The following is a 23,611-nucleotide window of genomic DNA, read 5'->3' on the forward strand; positions in this document are numbered from 1 at the left end:
CCTGCCATATATCACACCTTCCTGCCATATATCGCACTTATCTTTCGCACCTTCCTGCCATATATCACACCTTCCTGCCATATATCGCACTTATCTTTCGCACCTTCCTGCCATATATCACACCTTCCTGCCATATATCGCACTTATCTTTCGCACCTTCCTGCCATATATCGCACTTATCTTTCGCACCTTCCTGCCATATATCACACTTATCTTTCGCACATTCCTGCCATATATCGCACTTATCTTTTGCACCTTCCTGCCATATATCGCACTTATCTTTCACACTTTCCTGCCATATATCGCACCTTCTATTGCACCATGCACCTTCCTGCCATATATCACACTTATCTTTTGCACCTTCCTGTCATATATCACACCTTCCTGCCATATATCGCACTTATCTTTCGCACCTTCCTGCCATATATCGTACCTTCCTGCCATATATCACACTTATCTTTCGTACCTTCCTGCCATATATCACACTTATCTTTCGCACCTTCCTGCCATATATCGCACTTATCTTTTGCACCTTCCTGCCATATATCACACTTATCTTTCGCACCTTCCTGCCATATATCGCACTTATCTTTCGTACCTTCCTGCCATATATCGCACTTATCTTTTGCACCTTCCTGCCATATATCACACTTATCTTTCGCACCTTCCTGCCATATATCACACTTATCTTTCGCACCTTCCTGCCATATATCACACTTATCTTTCGCACCTTCCTGCCATATATCGCACTTATCTTTTGCACCTTCCTGCCATATATCGCACCTTCCTGCCATATACCGCACTTATCTTTTGCACCTTCCTGCCATATATCGTACCTTCCTGCCATATATCGCACTTATCTTTTGCACCTTCCTGCCATATATCGTACCTTCCTGCCATATATCGCACTTATCTTTCACACCTTCCTGCCATATATCGCACTTATCTTTCACACCTTCCTGCCATATATCGCACTTATCTTTCGCACCTTCCTGCCATATATCGCACCTTCTATCGCACATTCCTGCCATATATCACACTTATCTTTCGCACATTCCTGCCATATATCACACTTATCTTTCGCACCTTCCTGCCATATATCACACTTATCTTTCACACCTTCCTGCCATATATCACACTTATCTTTTGCACCTTCCTGTCATATATCACACCTTCCTGCCATATATCGCACTTATCTTTCGCACCTTCCTGCCATATATCACACCTTCCTGCCATATATCGCACTTATCTTTCGCACCTTCCTGCCATATATCACACCTTCCTGCCATATATCGCACTTATCTTTCGCACCTTCCTGCCATATATCACACTTATCTTTCGCACCTTCCTGCCATATATCACACTTATCTTTCGCACCTTCCTGCCATATATCACACTTATCTTTCACACCTTCCTGCCATATATCACACTTATCTTTTGCACCTTCCTGTCATATATCACACCTTCCTGCCATATATAGCACTTATCTTTCGTACCTTCCTGCCATATATCACACCTTCCTGCCATATATCGCACTTATCTTTCGCACCTTCCTGCCATATATCACACCTTCCTGCCATATATCGCACTTATCTTTCGCACCTTCCTGCCATATATCACACTTATCTTTTGCACCTTCCTGCTATATATCACACCACCTATCGCACCTTCCTGCCATATATCGCACTTATTTTTTGCACCTTCCTGCCATATATTATACCTTCCTGCCATATATCACACTTATCTTTCACACCTTCCTGCCATATATCACACTTATCTTTCGCACCTTCCTGCCATATATCGCACTTATCTTTTGCACCTTCCTGCCATATATTGCACCTTCTATCGCACCTTCCTGCCATATATCGCACTTATCTTTCACACCTTCCTGCCATATATCGCACTTATCTTTTGCACCTTCCTGCCATATATCGCACCTTCCTGCCATATATCGCACCTTCTATCGTACCTTCCTGCCATATATCACACTTATCTTTTGCACCTTCCTGCCATATATCGCACTTATCTTTTGCACCTTCCTGCCATATATCGCACTTATCTTTCGCACATTCCTGCCATATATCGCACTTATCTTTCGCACCGTCCTGCCATATATCGCACCTTCTATCGCACCTTCCTGCCATACATCGCACCTTCCTGCCATATATCGCACTTATCTTTTGCACCTTCCTGCCATATATCGCATTTATCTTTCGCACCGTCCTGCCATATATCGCACTTGTCTTTCGCACCTTGCTGCCATATATCACACCTTCTATTGCACCGTCCTGCCATATATCGCACCTTCTATCGCACCTTCCTGCCATATATCGCACTTATCTTTTGCACCTTCCTGCCATATATCGCACTTATCTTTTGTACCTTCCTGCCATATATTGCACTTATCTTTCGCACCTTCCTGCCATATATCGTACCTTCCTGCCATATATCATACCTTCCTGCCATATATCGCACTTATCTTTCGCACCTTCCTGCCATATATCGCACTTATCTTTTGCACCTTCCTGCCATATATCGCACTTATCTTTCGCACCTTCCTGCCATATATCGCACCTTCTAGCCATATATCGCACTTATCTTTTGCACCTTCCTGCCATATATCGTACCTTCCTGCCATATATCGCACTTATCTTTTGCACCTTCCTGCCATATATCGCACTTATCTTTCACACCTTCCTGCCATATATCGCACTTATCTTTTGCACCTTCCTGCCATATATCGCACCTTCCTGCCATATATCGCACCTTCTATCGTACCTTCCTGCCATATATCGCACTTATCTTTTGCACCTTCCTGCCATATATCGCACTTATCTTTCGCACATTCCTGCCATATATCGCACTTATCTTTCGCACATTCCTGCCATATATCGCACTTATCTTTCGCACCTTCCTGCCATATATCGCACTTATCTTTCGCACATTCCTGCCATATATCGCACCTTCTATTGCACCGTCCTGCCATATATCGCACCTTCTAGCCATATATCGCACTTATCTTTTGCACCTTCCTGCCATATATCGTACCTTCCTGCCATATATCGCACTTATCTTTTGCACCTTCCTGCCATATATCGTACCTTCCTGCCATATATCGCACTTATCTTTTGCACCTTCCTGCCATATATCGCACCTTCTATCGCACATTCCTGCCATATATCACACTTATCTTTCGCACATTCCTGCCATATATCACACTTATCTTTCGCACCTTCCTGCCATATATCACACTTATCTTTCGCACCTTCCTGCCATATATCACACTTATCTTTCGCACCTTCCTGTCATATATCACACCTTCCTGCCATATATCGCACTTATCTTTCGCACCTTCCTGCCATATATCACACTTATCTTTCGCACCTTCCTGCCATATAGCGCACTTATCTTTTGCACCTTCCTGCTATATATCGCACCACCTATCGCACCTTCCTGCCATATATCGCACTTATTTTTTGCACCTTCCTGCCATATATCGTACCTTCCTGCCATATATCACACTTATCTTTCGCACCTTCCTGCCATATATCGCACTTATCTTTTTCACCTTCCTGCCATATATCGCACTTATCTTTTGCACCTTCCAGCCATATATCGTACCTTCCTGCCATATATCGCACTTATCTTTTGCACCTTCCTGCCATATATCGCACCTTCTATCGTACCTTCCTGCCATATATCGCACTTATCTTTTGCACCTTCCTGCCATATATCGCACTTATCTTTCGCACATTCCTGCCATATATCGCACTTATCTTTCGCACATTCCTGCCATATATCGCACTTATCTTTCGCACCTTCCTGCCATATATCGCACTTATCTTTCGCACCTTCCTGCCATATATCGCACTTATCTTTCGCACATTCCTGCCATATATCGCACTTATCTTTCGCACCTTCCTGCCATATATCGCACCTTCTATTGCACCGTCCTGCCATATATCGCACCTTCTATCGCACCTTCCTGCCATACATCGCACCTTCCTGCCATATATCACACTTATGTTTCGCACCTTCCTGCCATATATCGCACTTATCTTTTTCACCTTCCTGCCATATATCGCACCTTCCTGCCATATATCGCACTTATCTTTTGTACCTTCCTGCCATATATCGCACTTATCTTTTGTACCTTCCTGCCATATATCGCACTTATCTTTTGCACCTTCCTGCCATATATCGCACCTTCCTGCCATATATCGCACTTATCTTTCGCACCTTCCTGCCATATATCACACTTATCTTTTGCACCTTCCTGCCATATATCACACTTATCTTTCGCACCTTCCTGCCATATATCGCACTTATCTTTCGCACCTTCCTGCCATATATCACACTTATCTTTTGCACCTTCCTGCCATATATCACACTTATCTTTCGCACCTTCTTCTCATATAGCGCACTTATCTTTCGCACCTTCCTGTCATATATCACACCTTCCTGCCATATATCGCACATATCTTTCGCAACCTTCCTGCCATATATCACACTTATCTTTCGCACCTTCCTGCCATATAGCGCACTTATCTTTTGCACCTTCCTGCTATATATATATCGCTGTTTCCCGCCATATTTTGAAGCCACTTACTTTCTTCACTTTTTGGGGTTGGAACTGAAATAAAAAATTTCTAATCTTATTAAAGTTTAATGTTTTATTCATTTTAAGGTATAAAAGTTTTTTCTTTATTTGCTTTTTTCTTTACTTTTAGACCCAGAATTAGTTCCCTTTTTGTTTTTTGTTACATTTTTTTGCCAACAGAACTTTGAGGGGTTGTTTTTTGCAAGGCGAGCTGCAGTTTCTTCTTACTGCTATTTGGGACCTTCTGAGCCCATTTTCTGGCTCCCCTGGCATATCAATGCCCTTTAGTAACCCCTTGAGTGCTGACTGAGCCCTCCTTTCTAGGGATGTCCCCGCTCACTCGGCAGCCATCTTTCTTCTCTTTCTCTATATATAGTGATTGTTGATTCTTCTGTGCAGATCGTGATTGTGCAGTTTGGTGGGAAGCCCTTCAGTTGTGCCCCTCTAAAGCTCGATCAGTGGATGTGGTGCATATTTCTTGGGATCGGGGAATTAGTGTGGGGTCAGGTAAGTTTCATGTGCAGTGTCACAGTAATAGGTCATGTCCCTTCTGACCTCCTCGTCCAGTTTATTTCATCCACTCCTCCCTCACCCAGTGCAGAGTCGGTTGTGTAGATGACATCATTATGAAGTCTGCTTTGTCTAGTATATCGTAAGACTAGTCAGCACCATCGCCTGCACCCACCTCATTCACATACGTGACAGTGATCCCCCTACACAGGCATCATATACAGCTCTAAGGCCCTAATACCAAATCTGTGCTGGGGATCCCTGTGCACCCCCTATAGCTGCACCCCTGCTGTGCTTACAGGTCATTGCCAGCATCCCAACCAGCAGGTTAAAGTTCCTGAAGGGCGCCGGTCACCTGACCCAGAAGGAGGAGATCCCTGAAGAGGAGCTGAACGAAGACGTGGAAGAAATAGACCATGCAGAGCGGGAACTCAGGCGTGGACAGATTCTCTGGTTTCGTGGACTAAACCGAATACAAACCCAGGTAGGGCAGGAACCACAACCCTGGATTGGCTGCTCTCTCTGCAGGTTGCAATTATAGACCAGAGAGAGTAAGGACAATAAATGAAGAGACTGATCATGTGAACAAGGCCGAAACACAATAATGTACATTAACACAGGTAAAGTCTCTGCAGTAGTCTGACGAGGATGTCTACAGACCGTAGGGATTGTCCACAGGAGACCGTAGGGATTGTCTACAAGAGACCTTAGGGACTGTCTACAGGAGACCGTAGGGACTGTCCACAGGAGACCGTAGGGATTGTCTACAAGAGACCGTAGGGACTGTCTACAGGAGACCGTAGGGACTGTCCACAGGAGACCATAGGGATTGTCTACAGGAGACCGTAAGGAATGTCTACAAGAGACCTTAATGCTTACGGTCTCCTGTAGACAATCCCTATGGTCTCCTGTGGACAGTCCCTACGGTCTCCTGTAGACAGTCCCTACGGTCTCTTGTAGACAATCCCTACGGTCTCCTGTGGACAGTCCCTACGGTCTCCTGTAGACAGTCCCTACGGTCTCTTGTAGACAATCCCTACGGTCTCCTGTGGACAGTCCCTACGGTCTCCTGTAGACAGTCCCTACGGTCTCTTGTAGACATTCCCTACGGTCTCTTGTAGACAATGCTTACGGTCTCCTGTAGACAATCCCTGTCTACAAGAGACCGTAGGGAATGTCTACAAGAGACCTTAGGGATTGTCTACAAGAGACCATAGGGATTGTCTACAGGAGACCGTAGGGATTGTCTACAGGAGACCGTAGGGATTGTCTACAAGAGACCGTAGGGATTGTCTACAGGAGACCGTAGGTATTGTCTACAGGAGACCGTAGGGATTGTCTACAGGAGACTGTAGGGACTGTCTACAGGAGACTGTAGGGACTGTCCACAGGAGACCGTAGGGATTGTCTACAGGAGACCGTAGGGATTGTCTACAGGAGACCGTAGGGAATGTCTACAAGAAACCTTAGGGATTGTCTACAGGAGACTGTAGGGATTGTCCACAGGAGACCATAAGCATTGTCTACAAGAGACCTTAGGGATTGTCTACAGGAGACCATAGGGATTGTCTACAGGAGACCTTAGGGATTGTCTACAGGAGACCGTAAGCATTGTTTACAAGAGACCGTAGGGATTGTCTACAGGAGACCGTAGGGATTGTCTACAGGAGACCGTAGGGAATGTCTACAAGAAACCTTAGGGATTGTCTACAGGAGACCGTAAGCATTGTCTACAAGAGACCGTAGGGATTGTCTACAGGAGACCTTAGGGATTGTCTACAGGAGACCTTAGGGATTGTCTACAGGAGACCTTAGGGATTGTCTACAGGAGACCTTAGGGATTGTCTACAGGAGACCATACGGATTGTCCACAGGAGACCGTAGGGAATGTCTACAAGAAACCGTAGGGAATGTCTACAGGAGACCATACGGATTGTCTACAAGAGACCGTAGGGAATGTCTACAAGAGACCTTAGGGATTGTCTACAGGAGACCATAGGAATTGACTACAGGAGACCGTAGGGGTTGTCTACAGGAGACCGTAAGGATTGTCTACAGTACCGTGATGGTAGGGACTGTCTACAGTACCGTGATGGTAGGGACTGTCTACAGTATAAGTGCATCATTGTCTTATTCAATAAAATCCTGTTGTGACCTGAGAGCGCCGTCTTTCCATTTAATTGAAAACGCTATCTTCCCCCGGCCTTGGCCGGTGTCCATCAGACGTGCTGCCTCCTCCACCTAACGGTAAACCCCAAACGTAGTTGTGAGTGATTGTCACAACCTCATCAGGTGAGAGGCCATTTGGTCCTTTTAAATTACATCTTCTGGTTATTTCCACCAAAATTTATCAGACATTCTACACTATATAGTGTGCTCGGTGTCTCTTTTGTTTTTTACAGTATGGTGATAGTAGGGACTGTTTACAGTATGGTGATGGTAGGGATGGTCTACAGTACGGTAATGGTAAGGACTGTTTACAGTATGGTGACGGTAGGGATTGTCTACAGTACGGTAATGGTAAGGACTGTTTACAGTATGGTGACGGTAGGGATTGTCTACAGTACGGTAATGGTAAGGACTGTTTACAGTATGGTGACGGTAGGGATTGTCTACAGTACGGTAATGGTAAGGACTGTTTACAGTATGGTGACGGTAGGGATTGTCTACAGTACGGAAATGGTAGGGACTGTTTACAGTATGGTGACGGTAGGGATTGTCTACAGTACGGAAATGGTAGGGACTGTTTACAGTATGGTGACGGTAGGGATTGTCTACAGTACGGTAATGGTAGGGACTGTTTACAGTATGGTGACGGTAGGGATTGTCTACAGTACGGTAATGGTAGGGACTGTTTACAGTATGGTGAGGTAGGGATTGTCTACAGTACGGTAATGGTAGGGACTGTTTACAGTATGGTGACGGTAGGGATTGTCTACAGTACGGTAATGGTAGGGACTGTTTACAGTATGGTGACGGTAGGGATTGTCTACAGTACGGTAATGGTAGGGACTGTTTACAGTATGGTGACGGTAGGGATTGTCTACAGTACAGTAATGGTAGGGACTGTTTACAGTATGGTGACGGTAGGGATTGTCTACAGTACGGTAATGGTAGGGACTGTTTACAGTATGGTGACGGTAGGGATTGTCTACAGTACGGTAATGGTAGGGACTGTTTACAGTATGGTGACGGTAGGGATTGTCTACAGTACGGTAATGGTAGGGACTGTTTACAGTATGGTGACGGTAGGGATTGTCTACAGTACGGTAATGGTAGGGACTGTTTACAGTATGGTGACGGTAGGGATTGTCTACAGTACGGTAATGGTAGGGACTGTTTACAGTATGGTGACGGTAGGGATTGTCTACAGTACAGTAATGGTAGGGACTGTTTACAGTATGGTGACGGTAGGGATTGTCTACAGTACGGTAATGGTAGGGACTGTTTACAGTATGGTGACGGTAGGGATTGTCTACAGTACAGTAATGGTAGGGACTGTTTACAGTATGGTGACGGTAGGGATTGTCTACAGTACAGTAATGGTAGGGACTGTTTACAGTATGGTGACGGTAGGGATTGTCTACAGTACGGTAATGGTAGGGACTGTTTACAGTATGGTGACGGTAGGGATTGTCTACAGTACAGTAATGGTAGGGACTGTTTACAGTATGGTGACGGTAGGGATTGTCTACAGTACGGTAATGGTAGGGACTGTTTACAGTATGGTGACGGTAGGGATTGTCTACAGTACGGTAATGGTAGGGACTGTTTACAGTATGGTGACGGTAGGGATTGTCTACAGTACGGTAATGGTAGGGACTGTTTACAGTATGGTGACGGTAGGGATTGTCTACAGTACAGTAATGGTAGGGACTGTTTACAGTATGGTGACGGTAGGGATTGTCTACAGTACAGTAATGGTAAGGACTGTTTACAGTATGGTGACGGTAGGGATTGTCTACAGTACAGTAATGGTAGGGACTGTTTACAGTATGGTGACGGTAGGGATTGTCTACAGTACGGTAATGGTAGGGACTGTTTACAGTATGGTGACGGGAGGGATTGTCTACAGTACGGTAATGGTAGGGACTGTTTACAGTATGGTGACGGTAGGGATTGTCTACAGTACGGTAATGGTAGGGACTGTTTACAGTATGGTGACGGTAGGGATTGTCTACAGTACAGTAATGGTAGGGACTGTTTACAGTATGGTGACGGTAGGGATTGTCTACAGTACGGTAATGGTAGGGACTGTTTACAGTATGGTGACGGTAGGGATTGTCTACAGTACGGTAATGGTAGGGACTGTTTACAGTATGGTGACGGTAGGGATTGTCTACAGTACAGTAATGGTAGGGACTGTTTACAGTATGGTGACGGTAGGGATTGTCTACAGTACGGTAATGGTAGGGACTGTTTACAGTATGGTGACGGTAGGGATTGTCTACAGTACGGTAATGGTAGGGACTGTTTACAGTATGGTGACGGTAGGGATTGTCTACAGTACAGTAATGGTAGGGACTGTTTACAGTATGGTGACGGTAGGGATTGTCTACAGTACGGTAATGGTAGGGACTGTTTACAGTATGGTGACGGTAGGGATTGTCTACAGTACAGTAATGGTAGGGACTGTTTACAGTATGGTGACGGTAGGGATTGTCTACAGTACGGTAATGGTAGGGACTGTTTACAGTATGGTGACGGTAGGGATTGTCTACAGTACGGTAATGGTAGGGACTGTTTACAGTATGGTGACGGTAGGGATTGTCTACAGTACGGTAATGGTAGGGACTGTTTACAGTATGGTGACGGTAGGGATTGTCTACAGTACAGTAATGGTAGGGACTGTTTACAGTATGGTGACGGTAGGGATTGTCTACAGTACGGTAATGGTAGGGACTGTTTACAGTATGGTGACGGTAGGGATTGTCTACAGTACAGTAATGGTAAGGACTGTTTACAGTATGGTGACGGTAGGGATTGTCTACAGTACAGTAATGGTAGGGACTGTTTACAGTATGGTGACGGTAGGGATTGTCTACAGTACGGTAATGGTAGGGACTGTTTACAGTATGGTGACGGGAGGGATTGTCTACAGTACGGTAATGGTAGGGACTGTTTACAGTATGGTGACGGTAGGGATTGTCTACAGTACGGTAATGGTAGGGACTGTTTACAGTATGGTGACGGTAGGGATTGTCTACAGTACAGTAATGGTAGGGACTGTTTACAGTATGGTGACGGTAGGGATTGTCTACAGTACGGTAATGGTAGGGACTGTTTACAGTATGGTGACGGTAGGGATTGTCTACAGTACGGTAATGGTAGGGACTGTTTACAGTATGGTGACGGTAGGGATTGTCTACAGTACAGTAATGGTAGGGACTGTTTACAGTATGGTGACGGTAGGGATTGTCTACAGTACGGTAATGGTAGGGACTGTTTACAGTATGGTGACGGTAGGGATTGTCTACAGTACGGTAATGGTAGGGACTGTTTACAGTATGGTGACGGTAGGGATTGTCTACAGTACAGTAATGGTAGGGACTGTTTACAGTATGGTGACGGTAGGGATTGTCTACAGTACGGTAATGGTAGGGACTGTTTACAGTATGGTGACGGTAGGGATTGTCTACAGTACAGTAATGGTAGGGACTGTTTACAGTATGGTGACGGTAGGGATTGTCTACAGTACGGTAATGGTAGGGACTGTTTACAGTATGGTGACGGTAGGGATTGTCTACAGTACGGTAATGGTAGGGACTGTTTACAGTATGGTGACGGTAGGGATTGTCTACAGTACGGTAATGGTAGGGACTGTTTACAGTATGGTGACGGTAGGGATTGTCTACAGTACGGTAATGGTAGGGACTGTTTACAGTATGGTGACGGTAGGGATTGTCTACAGTACGGTAATGGTAGGGACTGTTTACAGTATGGTGACGGTAGGGATTGTCTACAGTACGGTAATGGTAGGGACTGTTTACAGTATGGTGACGGTAGGGATTGTCTACAGTACGGTAATGGTAGGGACTGTTTACAGTATGGTGACGGTAGGGATTGTCTACAGTACGGTAATGGTAGGGACTGTTTACAGTATGGTGACGGTAGGGATTGTCTACAGTACGGTAATGGTAGGGACTGTTTACAGTATGGTGACGGTAGGGATTGTCTACAGTACACTCAGAATGAAGAGGACGTTCTTAGATCTCGCTTGCAATGATAGTGGATGCCTTTGGTTATCCTGTATGTGTGCCGCGGTGTAGATCACATTGTACCCCTCGTATGTCATGTTGATGTTTTGTGTGCTTTGTGTCTTTTTATTTTTACTGTTGTGTCTTTTTTTTTAGTATTACCATTTGTTGCATGGAGTGTTAAAGAAACTTGTCTCATTTTCTGCTCCGTTACAGATTGAAGTAGTGAATACTTTCAAGAGTGGGGCTTCCTTTCAGGGGGCCCTGAGGAGACAATCATCTACCACAAGCCAGAACCAGGATGTAACCAATATTTCTAGTCCTAGTCATGTCTCGTTATCCAATGCTCTTTCTTCTCCTACCAGCACATCAGCGGCAGGGCGTGAGTTTGCCTTCTTATGCCTCACATCCACAGAAATGCCAACTAGCCTGCAGGCCTCACTCAAGCTTCCTCCATCTCTTATCCAGTTCTTCATAGTGAGAGTCCAGCACAGATACCAACAGGTTTTCTTCTCACTCACAAAATCCTCCTACATGGCTGATCTGTGAAGTTCCTTTCTAGAGGTATGATGAGCTTGGACAGATATCCTGGAAACCTCCTTACAGAGGACCTTTCACCACCTTCACCAACTCCAGTTCTTAGAATTTGTTAATATTTGTGGTTCCTCACCATTCCTGAGCAATCAGTGCCGGTAGTTTTGGTGCCTGATGTGCTATTTATTCTCTTTAGTGTCAGGAGGGTGAGGTCAGGCAGGAGTAGACAAGTGGGTGTGATTCAGAGCTCCAATCAGAATCAGCCAGTGTCAGAGATCACAATCGCACCCCGCCCAGCTAACATGCTATTTAGTCTCAGGACTATCAGGCACAACTAACAGCTTTGATTGATCAGAAGCTTTGGAGGTGAATCAGTGGAGCAGCAGCTATGAATTGTGAGGAGATGGATTTGTTGGAGCTGCTGAAAGGTCCTCACCATCACCTGGAATATTTGACTCTATTATTACATTTCTATCATTTTCAATTTTTGAAACACAAAAAGAATAAAGAGGAACCTGGAGCTCATGTCCAATGAAAGGACAAGGAGCCTGGGTGACGAAGTCCAGCTCTAGTATGGTGTCACGTTCTCCATAGTGACCACTCATGGTCCTCATTCAGTATCTGTGCTGGTCCTTCACTTCGCTGCCCCGCACTTACTGCATCTCTCGCCTTTACAGCTTCTTCTTTACAGGTTCTGGAGATTTGTAGCACTAACACACACTCACCTACAGATTCTCACCATAAAGACACAGCAGCTCATTGGCCATAAAGTGATCATTCAGGGATGGACTAAAGACCAAGTCATTGAAGAAAGAATAACCATGAAATGGGACAAACTAACTGCGACTATACTCATGGCCAATGAAGTCCAGTAACATTAACTTATAAGATGGCACATCAGTGTGAGGGACACTTCCACATTTCATCTTCAGTGTGAGGGACACTTTCTTATCTCATCTTCAGTGGGAGGGACACTTCCACATTTCATCTTCAGTGTGAGGGACACTTTCTTATCTCATCTTCAGTGGGAGGGACACTTCCACATTTCATCTTCAGTGTGAGGAACACTTCCACGTTTCATCTTCAGTGTGAGGGACACTTCCACGTTTCATCTTCAGTGTGAGGGACACTTCCACATTTCATCTTCAGTGTGAGGGACACTTCCACATTTCATCTTCAGTGTGAGGGACACTTCCACATTTCATCTTCAGTGTGAGGGACACTTCCACATTTCATCTTCAGTGTGAGGGACACTTCCACATTTCATCTTCAGTGTGAGGGACACTTCCACATTTCATCTTCAGTGTGAGGGACACTTCCACATTTCATCTTCAGTGTGAGGAACACTTCCACGTTTCATCTTCAGTGTGAGGGACACTTCCACATTTCATCTTCAGTGTGAGGGACACTTCCACATTTCATCTTCAGTGTGAGGAACACTTCCACGTTTCATCTTCAGTGTGAGGGACACTTCCACGTTTCATCTTCAGTGTGAGGGACACTTCCACATTTCATCTTCAGTGTGAGGGACACTTCCACGTTTCATCTTCAGTGTGAGGGACACTTTCTTATCTCATCTTCAGTGGGAGGGACACTTCCACGTTTCATCTTCAGTGTGAGGGACACTTTCACGTTTCATCTTCAGTGTGAGGAACACTTCCACATTTCATCTTCAGTGTGAGGGACACTTCCACATTTCATCTTCAGTGGGAGGGACACTTTCACATTTCATCTTCAGTGTGAGGGACACTTCCACATTTCATCTTCAGTGTGAGGGACACTTTCATGTTTCATCTTCAGTGTGAGGGACACTTTCACGTTTCATCTTCAGTGTGAGGAACACTTCCACATTTCATCTTCAGTGTGAGGGACACTTCCACATTTCATCTTCAGTGTGAGGGACACTTCCACATTTCATCTTCAGTGGGAGGGACACTTTCACATTTCATCTTCAGTGTGAGGGACACTTCCACATTTCATCTTCAGTGTGAGGGACACTTTCATGTTTCATCTTCAGTGTGAGGGACACTTTCACGTTTCATCTTCAGTGTGAGGAACACTTCCACATTTCATCTTCAGTGTGAGGGACACTTCCACATTTCATCTTCAGTGGGATTGACACTTTCACATTTCATCTTCAGTGTGAGGGACACTTTCATGTTTCATCTTCAGTGTGAGGGACACTTTCATGTTTCATCTTCAGTGTGAGGGACACTTTCATGTTTCATCTTCAGTGTGAGGGACACTTCCACATTTCATCTTCAGTGGGAGGGACACTTTCACATTTCATCTTCAGTGTGAGGGACACTTTCATGTTTCATCTTCAGTGTGAGGGACACTTTCATGTTTCATCTTCAGTGTGAGGACACTTTCATGTTTCATCTTCAGTGTGAGGGACACTTTCTTATCTCAACCTCAGTTTGAGGGACACTTTGATGTTTCATCTTCAGTGTGAGTAACACTTTCTTATCTCATCTTCAGTGTAAGGGACACTTTCATGTTTCATCTCCAGTGTGAGGGACACTTCCACGTTTCATCTTCAGTGTGAAGGACCATTAACCTACCGTATATACTCGAGTATAAGCCAAATTTTTAAACACAGTTTTTGTGCTGAAAAAGCCCCCTGTGTATACTCGTGTCAAGCAAAGAAAAAAGAATCTCCCATAAAATAGTGAAGAAAAAAAATAAATAAAGCTTTAAAAAAATATAATAAAAAAATACAGTAAATAAAAGTTCTATATCCCTCCTTTCCCTAGAATACATATAAAAGTAGAAAATGACTGTGAAACACAAACACATGAGGTGACCCTGTGTCTACTGAATATAGGGGATCTGCAGTGCTCCTGTTCCGTTGGGAAGGGGTTAATAGGAGCACTACAGATCCCCTATATTCAGCCAGGCTGAGTTCCAAGTGTGTGTGTGTGTGTGGGGGGGGGGGATTTACAGTCCTCAAGCTCAGGGAAGGGGGAGACAGACAACCAAAACACCCCCTCCCCTTCCCCAGCAACAGCAACTACTGCACCCAAAAACCATTTTAATTTTTGAAATTTTCCAGTAGCTGCTGCATCCCCCCCCCCCCCCCCCCTTATACTCGAGTCAATAAGTTTTCCCAGTTTTTTCTGGTAAAATTAGGGGCCTCGGCTTATATCCGGGTCGGCTTATACTCGAGTATATACGGTAATTCTATACAATGACAAGGTCAGAGTAGCCAGGACTCTGTGTCCAGTTAGTAGTGAAGGTTGGGACTAGTGGACAGTATAAAGCTGTGCTATATTATTCAGCCTGAAATGTAGTGATAGAAATTTTTATATTTTGATTCCAACTGAAGCTCTCAGTCATTGTTGTGCACCAATAAGGAAACATCTTCTAAGGGCATCGTGAGAAAACAACCTACATCTGTCTAGTAGTTAGTTGAGGGACTGTATGGCTTTCATAGTCCTCTACTGAGTGACTGTATGGCTTCACTAGTTTTCCACTGAGGGACTGTATGGCTTCACTAGTTTTCCACTGAGGGACTGTATGGCTTCACTAGTTTTCTACTGAGTGACTGTATGGCTTCCATAGCCTTCTACTGAGGGACTTTATGGCTCCTCTAGTAGTTAGTTGAGGGACTGTATGGCTCCCCTAGTCTTCTACTGAGGGACTGTATGGCCTCCATAGTCTTCTACTGAAGGATTGCATGGCTTTCATAGTCTTCTGCTGAGTGACTGTATGACTTACATAGTCTTCTACTGAGGAACTGTATGGCTTCCATAGTCTTCTACTGAAGGATTGTATGGCTTTCATAGTCTTCTACTGAGTGACTGTATGGCTTCCATAGTCTTCTACTGAAGGATTGTATGGCTTCCATAGTCTTCTACTGAAGAATTGTATGGCTTCCATAGTCTTCTACTGAGGAATTGTATGGCTTCCATAGTCTTCTACTGAGGGATTGTATTGCTTTCATAGTCTTCTACTGAGTGACTGTATGGCTTCCATAGTCTTCTACTGAGGGAATGTATGGCTTCCATAGTCTTCTACTGAGGAATTGTATGGCTTCCATAGTCTTCTACTGAGGGACTGTATGGCTTTCATAGTCTTCTACTGAAGGATTGCATGGCTTTCATAGTCTTCTACTGACTGACTGTATGGCTTCCATAGTCTTCTACTGAGTGACTGTATGGCTTTCATAGTCCTCTACTGAGTGACTGTATGGCTTCACTAGTTTTCCACTGAGGGACTGTATGGCTTCACTAGTTTTCCACTGAGGGACTGTATGGCTTCACTAGTTTTCTACTGAGTGACTGTATGGCTTCCATAGCCTTCTACTGAGGGACTTTATGGCTCCTCTAGTAGTTAGTTGAGGGACTGTATGGCTCCCCTAGTCTTCTACTGAGGGACTGTATGGCCTCCATAGTCTTCTACTGAAGGATTGCATGGCTTTCATAGTCTTCTGCTGAGTGACTGTATGACTTACATAGTCTTCTACTGAGGAACTGTATGGCTTCCATAGTCTTCTACTGAAGGATTGTATGGCTTTCATAGTCTTCTACTGAGTGACTGTATGGCTTCCATAGTCTTCTACTGAAGGATTGTATGGCTTCCATAGTCTTCTACTGAAGAATTGTATGGCTTCCATAGTCTTCTACTGAGGAATTGTATGGCTTCCATAGTCTTCTACTGAGGGATTGTATTGCTTTCATAGTCTTCTACTGAGTGACTGTATGGCTTCCATAGTCTTCTACTGAGGGAATGTATGGCTTCCATAGTCTTCTACTGAGGAATTGTATGGCTTCCATAGTCTTCTACTGAGGAATTGTATGGCTTCCATAGTCTTCTACTGAGGGATTGTATTGCTTTCATAGTCTTCTACTGAGTGACTGTATGGCTTCCATAGTCTTCTACTGAGGGAATGTATGGCTTCCATAGTCTTCTACTGAGGAATTGTATGGCTTCCATAGTCTTCTACTGAGGGACTGTATGGCTTTCATAGTCTTCTACTGAAGGATTGCATGGCTTTCATAGTCTTCTACTGACTGACTGTATGGCTTCCATAGTCTTCTACTGAGTGACTGTATGGCTTCCATAGTCTTCTACTGAAGGATTGTATGGCTTCCATAGTCTTCTACTGAAGAATTGTATGGCTTCCATAGTCTTCTACTGAGGAATTGTAAGGCTTCCATAGTCTTCTACTGAGGGATTGTATTGCTTTCATAGTCTTCTACTGAGTGACTGTATGGCTTCCATAGTCTTCTACTGAGGGAATGTATGGCTTCCATAGTCTTCTACTGAGGAATTGTATGGCTTCCATAGTCTTCTACTGAGGGACTGTATGGCTTTCATAGTCTTCTACTGAGGGACTGTATGGCTTTCATAGTCTTCTACTGACTGACTGTATGGCTTTCATAGTCTTCTACTGAGGGACTGTATGGCTACCATAGTCTTCTACTGAGGGACTGTATGGCTTCCATGGTCTTCTACTGAGTGATTGTATGGCTACCACAGTCTACTACTGAGGCAAGTGTATGGCTTCCATAGTCTTCTACTGAGTGATTGTATGGCCACCACAGTCTACTACTGAGGCAAGTGTATGGCTTCCATAGTCTTCTACTGAGTGATTGTATGGCCTCCATAGTCTACTACTGAGGCAAGTGTATGCCTTCCATAGTCTTCTACTGAGGGACTGTATGGCTTCCATAGTCTTCTACTGAGGGACTGTATGCCTTCCATAGTCTTCTACTGAGGGACTGTATGGCTTCCATAGTCTTCTACTGAGGGACTGTATGGCTTCCATAGTCTTCTACTGAGGGACTGTATGGCTTCTATAGTCTTCTACTGAGTGATTGTATGGCCTCCACAGTCTACTACTGAGGGACTGTATGGCTTCCATAGTCTTCTACTGAGGGAATGTATGGCTTCCATAGTCTTCTACTGAGGAATTGTATGGCTTCCATAGTCTTCTACTGAGGGACTGTATGGCTTTCATAGTCTTCTACTGAGGGACTGTATGGCTTTCATAGTCTTCTACTGAGGGACTGTATGGCTTTCATAGTCTTCTACTGACTGACTGTATGGCTTCCATAGTCTTCTACTAAGTGATTGTATGGCTTCTATAGTCTTCTACTGAGGAATTGTATGGCTTCCATAGTCTTCTACTGAGGGATTGTATTGCTTTCATAGTCTTCTACTGAGTGACTGTATGGCTTCCTTAGTCTTCTACTGAGGGACTGTATGGCTACCATAGTCTTCTACTGAGGGACTGTATGGCTACCATAGTCTTCTACTGAGGGACTGTATGGCTTCCATAGTCTTCTACTGAGTGATTGTATGGCCTCCATAGTCTACTACTGAGGCAAGTGTATGCCTTCCATAGTCTTCTACTGAGGGACTGTATGGCTTCCATAGTCTTCTACTGAGGGACTGTATGGCTTCCATAGTCTTCTACTGAGGGACTGTATGGCTTCCATAGTCTTCTACTGAGGGACTGTATGGCTTCCATAGTCTTCTACTGAGGGACTGTATGGCTTCTATAGTCTTCTACTGAGTGATTGTATGGCCTCCACAGTCTACTACTGAGGCAAGTGTATGGCTTCCATAGTCTTCTACTGAGTGATTGTATGGCCTCCACAGTCTACTACTGAGGCAAGTGTATGGCTTCCATAGCCTTCTACTGAGTGATTGTATGGCCTCCATAGTCTACTACTGAGGCAAGTGTATGCTTTCCATAGTCTTCTACTGAGGGACTGTATGGCTTCCATAGTCTTCTACTGAGGGACTGTATAGCTTCCATAGTCTTCTACTGAGGGACTGTGTGGCTTCTATAGTCTTCTACTGAGGAACTGTGTGGCTTCTGTAGTCTTCTACTGAGGGACTGTGTGGCTTCTGTAGTCTTCTACTGAGGGACTGTGTGGCTTCTATAGTCTTCTACTGAGGGACTGTATGGCTTCCATAGACTTCTACTGAGGGACTGTGTGGCTTCCATAGTCTTCTACTGAGTGATTGTATAGCCTCCATATTCTACTACCGAGGCAAGTGTATGGCTTCCATAGTCTTCTACTGAGGTACTGTATGGATTCCATAGTCTTCTACTGAGGGACTGTGTGGCTTCCATAGTCTACTACTGAGGCAAGTGTATGGCTTCCATAGTCTTCTACTGAGGCACAGTTTCTGTTTCTGAAGCAGTGACAATGACACGCGGCCAACGTCTAGAAAGAAGTCTGCAATACTCAACATTATAAATTGGACAAAAAATCTTTAAACCTTACATAAGATCTTTTAACCCCAACCAATCTTTCCTTAAAGGGGTCGTCCACTATCAGACCAATACTGAGAGACAGATGTCATTGTTTGTATAATATAAAGTTGTATGTGATGTACGGTCCATGGTCATGTGATGTACGGTCCATGGTCATGTGATGTACGGTCCATGGTCATGTGATGTACGGTCCATGGTCATGTGATGTACGGTCCATGGTCATGTGATGTACGGTCCATGGTCATGTGATGTACGGTCCATGGTCATGTGATGTACAGGCCATGGTCATGTGATGTACGGTCCATGGTCATGTGATGTACGGTCTATGGTCATGTGATGTACGGTCCATGGTCATGTGATGTACGGTCCATGGTCATGTGATGTACGGTCCATGGTCATGTGATGTACGGTCCATGGTCATGTGATGTACGGTCCATGGTCATGTGATGTACGGTCCATGGTCATGTGATGTACGGTCCATGGTCATGTGATGTACGGTCCATGGTCATGTGATGTACAGGCCATGGTCATGTGATGTACGGTCCATGGTCATGTGATGTACGGTCTATGGTCATGTGATGTACGGTCCATGGTCATGTGATGTACGGTCTATGGTCATGTGATGTACGGTCCATGGTCATGTGATGTACGGTCCATGGTCATGTGATGTACAGGCCATGGTCATGTGATGTACGGTCCATGGTCATGTGATGTACGGTCCATGGTCATGTGATGTACGGTCCATGGTCATGTGATGTACGGTCCATGGTCATGTGATGTACGGTCCATGGTCATGTGATGTACGGTCCATGGTCATGTGATGTACAGGTCATGGTCATGTGATGTACAGTCCATGGTCATGTGATGTACAGTCCATGGTCATGTGATGTACAGTCCATGGTCATGTGATTTACAGTCTATGGTCATGTGATGTACAGTCCATGGTCATGTGATGTATACACGTGTGCTGTGACTATAACGAGCGGAACCTGTGTGTAAATCACATGACCATGGTCAGACTTTTATCCACTAGACCAGTGGCTCTCAACTTTTCTAATGCCGTGACCCCGCAATACAGTTCCTCATGTTGCGGTGACCCCATTCAGTTTGGAACACGCGTCCATAACGGCGTGCGTTCTAGCTGAATAGCGCTGCTCTAGACAGTAGCGTGGCTTCTCAGTGGCTAAAGCCATAAGAAATATGTATTTTCTGATGGCTTTAGGCATACCTCCCAACTTTTGAAGATTAGAAAGAGGGACAAAACATTCAGCGTGCGCAGCCCACTTTTATGTTGACTCCGCCCATTCTCATTCATTTTTCATGTGCTCCCACACAGTATAATCCTCCTACAGTCACCCGTACATTATATGTCCCCCCGCCATCTCTCCCCCAGTTTCATATAACCCCTTCATCTGCCCCCAGTTTCATGTCCCCCCTCCATCTCTGCCCCCAGTTTCATGTCCTCCATCTCTTCCCCAGTTTCATGTTCCCCCATCTCCACCTCCAGTGTCAAGCCGTACCCCCCTTCATTTGTGTGGAGGCCACTGTGCAGCAGATTATACTGTGTGGAGGCCACTGTGCAGCAGATTATACTGTGTGGAGGCCACTGTGCAGCAGATTATACTGTGTGGGGGCCACTGTGCAGCAGATTATACTGTGTGGGGGCCAGTGTGCAGCAAATTATACTGTGTGGGGGCCACTGTGGAGCAGATTATACTGTGTGGGGGCCACTGTGCAGCAGATTATACTGTGTGGGGGCCACTGTGCAGCAGATTATACTGTGTGGAGGCCACTGTGCAGCAGATTATACTGTGTGGGGGCCACTGTGCAGCAAATTATACTGTGTGGGGGCCAGTGTGCAGCAGATTATACTGTGTGGGGGCCAGTGTGGAGCAGATTATACTGTGTGGATGCCACTGTGCAGCAGATTATACTGTGTGGAGGCCACTGTGCAGATTATACTGTGTGGAGGCCACTGTGCAGCAGATTGTACTGTGTTTGGGGCCACTGTGCAGCAGATTATACTGTGTGGGGGCCAGTGTGCAGCAGATTATACTGTGTGGAGGCCACTATGAAGCAGATTGTACTGTGTGGAGGCCACTGTGAAGCAGATTGTACTGTGTTTGGGGCCACTGTGCAGCAGATTATACTGTGTGAGGGTCACAGTGGATCAGAAAGCTCTATAAAGCCCCATTGACATGACCGTATTTTGCAAGTCCATAATTGTCAGCAATTGTGGATCCGCACATTGTTAAGGTTAAATTCCCATGTGGGCACTTTGTGATAATTTAGTGGGTTTTGGGTTGCAATTTGGGCACTCGGTCTCTAAAAGGTTCGCCATCACTGCCTTAAGCCTTCCCTAGGCATCTAAGGGGAGACTGTAAGTTACTGTAAGAGTTAGTGTAAGGGTATGCTTCACCTCATAGACTTTCCTAGTCACCAGTCACCTACTGAGGACACATTGGGCATCTGCCTGAGTCAGCCCAGAGGCCTTTACTACATACAATGATCTGATCAGATGAATCTCCTCCATTTGCAGCCATTCCAGGTTCTCATACATGTTGCATGCCTCTCCTTCCTGCTCTCACATCACTGCGCATAGCTCTCAGCAGTTGGCATCTCTTGGGACTGTTAAGACGTACATCTTCTCATAGAGTAATGTCTATTACCCAGTGTAGATCTGGATTTGCATTTCTTTCCTTGCTGCTCTGCTCTTGTCTAAACCTTTCCCGCTTTGTTTGTCTTTCTCAGAGGGCTAGAGAACACTGGACCAAAGGTTTAGCGAGAGAGTGAAATATAAAGAGGTTGTGAGTCTTTAACCTTGAGCCTAAACTGAATGTGACTCAGTCGATCGGTTTCGTCTTGACGAAGCCAGGGTAAACCTTCGAGTATATGCCCAAAAGTAACCAGCCGTGCAAAATATGAAGGGCCTCATGCCGTGCAAAATCTACTTCCAAGTGAATATGGCTCACATCTTGTAGAATGGTAAAAGTGCAGGGGTTAGCAGAAGACAAGCTGAGTATAGGTGGCTGCTATGTCTCCACCATGGCCACAGCACTGGCATCTTCTTGTGGAGCCTCTGCCCATCTTTTGGTGCTTATTTCTATGGACACTTGCTCTTCACATGTTGAACTTTTCTTGTCTCTGCCTTTAATGTGCAGACTGATGAGCAAAGAGCTGTAATTTCCTATTCTACAGCCCTGTACACAAGGATAGATGTATACAGGTCAGTCTGGCACACACATGAGCTCTTACACAACATGGACAATTCCAGAAGAAGCCAAAAGAGCGAGGAGGCAAATCCCACTAAAATCACTGGTAATATACTGGCGATATCATACAAGGTACTAGAGCGGCTGGCTGTGGGTACGGGCGCCAAGTGAATGTCTCTCTTTCCCCAGTGCTATCAGTATTATTACCATCTAACTTGCAGGGATCGGATGAAGATTTTCTTGTGGATATTTATTACAGCTGGCGGCAAAGAAGAATCCACTGTGTGCAGTAGACTGCTGTCATGTCTGTCTCGTAGCCCCTCTCTCCAGAGAGGTTTCTTTGTTATGTGGTGTCTCTAGTCTTGCAAGGGCCTGTCTCTCCTTGTCCGTGTCGCTAGAGTGTCTGTTTTCTGGCAATGACCCTGAATGATGCCCATGTAGATACTTGGCTGTTGCTGAAGAGTTTGTCTGTGGGAAATTCACGTTACCAAGCTCTTCTCTATCCCATCCCAGTCCATATATATATATATATATATATATATATATATATATATATAGTGCAGGAAGGTGTAAGACGTTGTATGATAGGAGGACAGAGGATTTATGTTGGGTCACTTTGCTACCTGTTACATTCAGTGAAATGACATTATAGGGAGTCTGTCAGCAGAAATATTAGTACCACACCTTGTAGGTCGACTTCTACACTTTTAAGAAACAGATATCTTTCTTATTCTGCATTGCATCTCCATTGTCATGAAAATCTTAATTTTATTTGTATGCAATCCCTAAGGGAAGGGATTTAGGGGTGTGTCCTTCTCCAGCCAGAGCTGTAAGTATGTGCCCCTAACTGCAGACAAAGTAGTAATGAGGAGAGGGGCTTGGTTATCTAGCGTAGACAGGTAAGTCCCAGCAGGACAGGACAAGCCCCTAAAGCCCTTTTCAGCCAATTTGCATACGTTCATATACTGGATTTTCATGAAAATGGAGCTGCAATGTAGAAAAAGAAAGACATCATTGGAAAATGCAGAAGCAGCCCTACAATGTACTGTCATACGACTGTGGACAGACTCCCTTGAAGGACTGGACGCACCCTTAGGGTCAATACCCCGCACTCTCCAGTGGTTAAGCACCTGTTACATGGGGCCCATCTGCTCTTTTACTTTAGATCTGTCAGCTTGGGCTTACATCATTTCCACAACAGACAAGGTTTGGTTCCCAAAGTCAAAGCAGGTCATCTCCTAGGACAAACATTTTGGGAATCCACGTTTGCTAAAGGGAATATTGGGCCTATACTCAAGTGTTTACCTTTGTGCATGAGAAAAGC

At 44.9% G+C, this 23,611-nt stretch overlaps 1 protein-coding gene across 3 annotated transcripts in view; it reads left to right on the plus strand.

Moving 5' to 3' along the window:
- The window catches only part of LOC142187823 (plasma membrane calcium-transporting ATPase 2-like), a 29,804-nt gene that overhangs the window by 5,249 nt on the left and 944 nt on the right, over window positions 1–23,611 (plus strand). Inside the window, exons 5-8 of one of the 3 annotated variants that reach the window (XM_075261651.1) lie at window positions 5,000–5,107; window positions 5,412–5,594; window positions 11,524–11,689; window positions 21,827–21,879. In XM_075261651.1, the coding sequence (XP_075117752.1) occupies window positions 5,000–5,107; window positions 5,412–5,594; window positions 11,524–11,689; window positions 21,827–21,834 (465 nt within the window). In that variant the 3' untranslated portion in view covers window positions 21,835–21,879. Of the gene's footprint in view, window positions 1–4,999; window positions 5,108–5,411; window positions 5,595–11,523; window positions 11,968–21,826; window positions 21,880–23,611 lie in introns of those variants that run through there. The other 2 variants (XM_075261650.1, XM_075261649.1) reach the window with 2 other exon arrangements.

Source organism: Leptodactylus fuscus, unplaced genomic scaffold, assembly GCF_031893055.1.
Source record: "Leptodactylus fuscus isolate aLepFus1 unplaced genomic scaffold, aLepFus1.hap2 HAP2_SCAFFOLD_246, whole genome shotgun sequence".
Classification (NCBI taxonomy): Eukaryota; Metazoa; Chordata; class Amphibia; order Anura; family Leptodactylidae; genus Leptodactylus; species Leptodactylus fuscus.